The 5,607-nt window shown below is 36.5% G+C and overlaps 1 protein-coding gene across 6 annotated transcripts in view; it reads right to left on the reverse strand.

Moving 5' to 3' along the window:
* ATXN2 (ataxin 2) overlaps positions 1 to 5,607 on the reverse strand; it is an 84,956-nt gene that overhangs the window by 37,478 nt on the left and 41,871 nt on the right. For all 6 annotated transcript variants that reach the window (XM_077748092.1, XM_077748090.1, XM_077748088.1 and 3 more), the window contains 4 exons: positions 5,112 to 5,294; positions 2,351 to 2,548; positions 1,846 to 1,953; positions 1,517 to 1,587 (listed from right to left, as the gene is read on the reverse strand). In XM_077748092.1, coding sequence (XP_077604218.1) covers positions 1,517 to 1,587; positions 1,846 to 1,953; positions 2,351 to 2,548; positions 5,112 to 5,294 — 560 coding nt within the window. The remainder of the gene's footprint in view (positions 1 to 1,516; positions 1,588 to 1,845; positions 1,954 to 2,350; positions 2,549 to 5,111; positions 5,295 to 5,607) is intronic.

Raw genomic sequence — 5,607 nt, forward strand, 5'->3', positions numbered from 1 at the left:
ACAGAGTAATTAATTACTAAGAGCTATGGGGTTTTTGGGGTGAAAAAAATGTTCTAAAATTACATGTGGTGATGCTGTACAACTCTGTGAATATACTAAAAGCCACTGAACTTTATACTTTGTATGGCTAAATTCTGTAACATGTTAATTATATCTCAATATAACTGTTACAAGAAATATACAAACTCATATATGCTTCAAAGTAAAAATGTTTTTTCCTTCATTACATAATAAATTCAAGTAAGAAGGGACCTAAATGTCTGATTGTAAAAAATAATGCTAAGGAAACGGGCAATACCTATAGCATGAGCTCAATTTACATCAAATGGAAGATTATGCAAAATAATATCACCTGTTCCTCAGGAAATCTATTCAGACAGTGTCAAGAACTGCACTGGAAAGAACCCTTCCCTCTGGCAGGAGGATGCAGCTGAGGAGGGCTTTAAGTGTGTTGGAAAGCGTGACATACTAAGTTGGATATATGGGCATTCAGTCATAATTCTGTGGGCCCCATCCATGCATTAACTATGGCTTAAAAAATTAAAATTCACAACCGNAAACTGTGACTAAATATGACATGTAATATTTTGAATGGTGACAATAAAAATCAAGCTATCAGCAAAAATTTACTAATTTTTAGGTAGCCAACACAGGCTAGGAAAAGGCTACCTTTTGCCTTTGATTCATTGTAATTTTTTTAATGTTTTTATTTTTGAGAGAGAGGAAGAGATCACAAGTGGGGGAGGGGCAGAGACACACAGAATCTGAAGCAGGTTCCAGGCTCTGAGCTGTCAGCACAGGGGCCGAAGTGGGGCTCGAACCCACGAACTGTGTATGAGATCATGACCTGAGCCAAAGTCAGACTAAGCCACACAGGCGCCCCTGACTGATTCATCTATTTAGACAGCCATTTTTTTCTAAAGCTAATCATCAGATTTTCCCTCTAAGAAGCTAAGTTTCAGGATGACCTCTTGAGTTGGTCTCAAAATATGACTTGAAATTCAAAGTGTATTATTATGGTAAACATTGTGCAAAAGAACGCAATGGTCATCTAGGAGAGATTAGAATATGTTTAGCAAGGCTTAAGACAGAGAAATTTTATTAGAGAAAGATTTCTACCATAATACATTTGTGTACAAAGTGTAAATCTGCAACCGTCTCAGGACACCGCGGTCCAGTCCATCATCCACTCACCACATCAGCACATTAATGCCTTGGCTTTGCTCTACTCTTCACTGAATAAAGTATTCAGATAAACACCAAATAATAACTTATGTTACGATGGCTTCAAGTGTCACAATTATATTCTCTTTCATTTGGTATCTGTATAGTTCTTATCAGATTTGATATGATTTTTACAAAAGCACAGGCAAAAACAACTTTAAGAAGGTTTAGCTTTCTACACACATCATTTGAGATTTCTGGATGTGCATATTTTGTAAAAGAAATAAAAATTCTTAGTCATATTAATATTGAATTTTAAAATCCTAATTCATTAATCAATAGTAATACTTACCCTAAAATCATTCTTAAACTTCTTTAAGTCATCAATCTGTTTTCTATGTTCAGAAACAACTGGTGATATACCTGTAAAATGAGAAATAGTTCAATATAAATTTACTGCAAATCTTTAACTTAAAATCCTTTTAGAAGGAGATATTAGAAATGAAAATAAGTTATTTTATTCAATATATTAATCACAGATTTTGACATCTGTCAATTTATGCATTTAAATATGCACAATCCTAAGAAAAAGAGTTGGACAAAAACAATCTGTATTGGGCATGAGATCAGACATATCCTTCCTATTTCCAAGTATACTGAAAGATTTTTTAAAGCTCTAACCTTTATTTTCAGTCTTCGAGAAGCTAGGTGATGTTTCATTGGGCTTCATATTTTCTTTATGTCCTGCAGGAGAGTTCTGCCTCTGATCTTGAAGCCTGGAATCCTTAGCTAAACAACAACAACAACACAAAAAACCATTAAAAAATAATAATAAAGTGGGAAAACAGTCAACAATTTTCATTTCCTATAGTTTTTGGGAAAAAATATTTCCATTTAACCAGAAGCTTTTCTTCTTTGCAGACCTATGAAACACCAGTAAGTTTATTTATATTAATATTTACTACCGAAGAATGTTAGCCCTCTTAACAGACATTCAAGAATAACATTTATGAAATTAATAGTAACTATTAACTTAAACAACTAACTTCATTTATGTAAAATTTTAAATGTATACTCAAATATATACCTATGAATGAACATAACATTTTTTCATATAAATAACATTAAACTCTAACACTGAACTTCACAAATGACGTTTTGGAGCTGGAAACCCTTTCTTACATACCCTCAATAGATGGGGTAACAGCTCTGTTGGACGCAGGACTGGCAGGCGTAGGAGATGCAGCTGGAACAGGCATAGCAACACCTTCAGCTGGAATAATACCAGCTTGGGGAGAAGCAAGAACTGGCCCAGTAGAAGTATTCCCAATACTGTTCTGTCTGGGAGACCTGGGTCTGTGAGTTTTAGGGGATAATCTTGGAACTAGAAGAAAAAGAGAAGTTATCCATTAAATTCTGAGCTCAAATGTCACTTCCTCAAAGAGACTTCTTTGAAAATATAGGTAAAAGAGTCCTAATTTGACCACCATCCCAATTACTCTTTATCTCATCACTCTGTTTTCTTTTCAGAAGTCTTAGGGAAGAGTGGTGGTGACTGAGAACACAAGTATCTGAAGAATGACAACAATTATTATACCTAAGCGCAACTGCAGTTTTTCCCTGTAACTAAATATATTAATTCTAAAAGAAAGTACTTTAAAAATTTTATGTTGTTTTTTTTTAATTTTGAGAGAGAGAGAGAGAGAGAGAGAGAGAGAGAGAGAGAGAGAGAGAGCGCGAGTGTGAGCAGGAGAGGGACAGAAAGAGAGGGAGACACAGAACCCGAAGACAGGCTCCAGGCTCTAAGCTAGCTATGAGCACAGAGCTCGACACGGGGCTCAAACCCACAAACGGCAAGATCATGACCTGAGCCGAAGCCAGACACTTAATCGACTGAGCCACCCAGGCGCCCCTAAAAGGAAGTAGTACTTTAAATCAAGTTAGATCCTGGAATTCTAAGACAACATAAACACTACTTTTTAAGATGAAGTGAGAGGTTTCTTTGATAATGGGGTAGAGGGTCCCAAAGAAATGGGCTTATGTGTTCCTCCTTCAAATAATAAACTCAAACCCCTTTTGGAGGCTTGCAGCCAATCCTGCATGTTCTTTCTTGCCACCTCAAGAGCCACTTTGTAATAACTAAGAAAATCAGGGAACCAATTTAGCCAAAAGAGGAAGATAATTCATGCTGGGATTCATATTCCACATGAACTCAAGTAAGCATCTAATAGGCTTCCTGTTCCATTATAAACCTATTTGTAGAACTCAGATTCAAAGATTTAGAGAAAATGGTTCAATTTGCTTCATTTTAGCTGTACTTTGCATTTTTAAGTCACAATATCATGGAAGGAAACTTCAACAACTGTCAATTTTCTGATAAGTATAAAAAACAAACATGTAACACCTTTCTGCGTATAAATCTAACAACAATTTTTATTTCACTTCTATAATTATGTTGTTACTCTCAAAATTCATTTCCAGATTCTCTGAGTAATGGCAAATAATTAATGGCAACCGAAGAAAAAGATTTTTAGAAAGTCTATTCTCTTGTTAAATGAATCATTTCCTTCTAATAACTACTATCTAATTTCTAATTTCTACTAAGTATCTAATTTCTTATATGTAAGATCTAATTTCTTTTGGTCTTCTTTGAAGACTAAAGAAGAAAACAGAAAGTACAAGAGAATTTACAATATAATTACACATACATGATTCTAAACAATGTATATCAAATAAAGCATTTAGCAGAGTTTGGGGATTTTTCTGTTAAGTTTAAACATTTTTTTTCTTGGGGGCACCTGGGTAGCTCAGTCAGTTAAGCGTCTGACTCTTAGTTTTGGCTCAGGTCATGATTTCACAGTTTCATGAGTTCAATCCCCACGTTGTGCTCTACGCTGGTGTCACAGAGCCTGCTTGGGATTCTCTCTGCCCCTCCTCCACTCGCGTGGTCTCTCTCTCTCTCCTTCAAAATAGATAAACTTAAAAGAAATTTTTTTAATGAAAAAATAAAGATCTTTTTTCTTTTAAAGATTCTTTGTGCTGATTAAGATAGATTATGATCAAAAAACCCTCTATCACTGCATGCTCCAACTTCCACAGTTATGGAAGTAAACATTAAATTAACTGTAAATTCTTGTCAAAGTTTATTTTTTATACTTTTATCTGTCAGCACATTCCTCAGGCTAATCACAGATAAAACTTTGGACCCCTCATGTATGTTTGATATTCTTCATACGAGAAATACAGGAACTAGCACCACGTATACATGCTACATAAACACACAGCAGGCACTGGTTGGCTCAGCCAGTTAAGTGCCAACTTTGGCTCAGGTCATGATCTTGTGGTTCGTGGGTTCGAGCACGGCATCCGGCTCTGTGCTGACATCATGGAGCCTGGAGACTGCTTTGGATTCTCTGCCTCCCTCTCTCTCTCTGCCTCTTCTCCCACTCGCATGCTCTGTCTCTCTCTCTCAAAAATAAACAAACATTAAGGGAAAAAAATTTTTAACTTTAGAAACACAGAGCATTTTGAGCCCAAAATAAATGTTTGTGGAATAAAAGAATCTGTGGACAGAACTGCTAAGAAGATAGGAAATATGGTCCCTCCAAACAGTGTTACATACTGTATTTGCTTTATATTTGAGTAGTACTTTATAAAACTATGAAGTATATTCATACTTAGAAATCTCATATGAATCTTATCATAAAGTAGTACAGGCAAAAATTACTCTAATCCAGTGAGAAAACTGAAACTCAGAATGATCACATGGTTTGCTCTAGTGAGTGGTGGATCCAAGAATAAAAATATAGGTTTCCCAAATCCTGACTGCTCCACTACTTTTAATATGTACACTTCTACTTCCTCAGAGTTTGAGGTCAGCCTCTTTTACATGCAGGAGAATTACAAAATGCACACTGTCATTATGCTCCAAGCCAAGTGTCACCTACCCCCACTGACCACGGATGACCACGTGCCCCCCGCAGGACTGGTCCTTGCTGCTGGAGGAGCAGCTGCTTCACTTGGTGGGGGATGGGATACAAATTCTAGGCCGCTGGAAATGGAACCCCTCCCAGCAGAAACTCTGTGATTTCGAGGGTGTCGCTGGGCCTTTGGGGACATCCTAGGAGGCCCTAAGAAAGGAACAGTGAAAACATCACATAAATGCTACAATGTCCACCAGTACAACTTTTCTGCTAAACACATATACCCCATTCACTCACTCACTCACTCTCTCTCTCTCTCTCACACACACACACACACACACACACACACACACACACACCTCTCTCTACCTTTTCCTTGGTTATAAAAGAATGAACAAAAAAATGTATTTTGGGCCATATTCTCTCAGAATTATTTTATGGAATGCCACAGGTTCTATGAATAAATTTTATATTATTTCCCTCTATTTTTAAAGAAAAGGAGGGATGAAGTTGGCATAAG

The sequence above is a fragment of the Crocuta crocuta genome, unplaced genomic scaffold (assembly GCF_008692635.1).
Source record: "Crocuta crocuta isolate KB4526 unplaced genomic scaffold, BGI_CrCroc_1.0 scaffold29, whole genome shotgun sequence".
Lineage (NCBI taxonomy): Eukaryota > Metazoa > Chordata > Mammalia > Carnivora > Hyaenidae > Crocuta > Crocuta crocuta.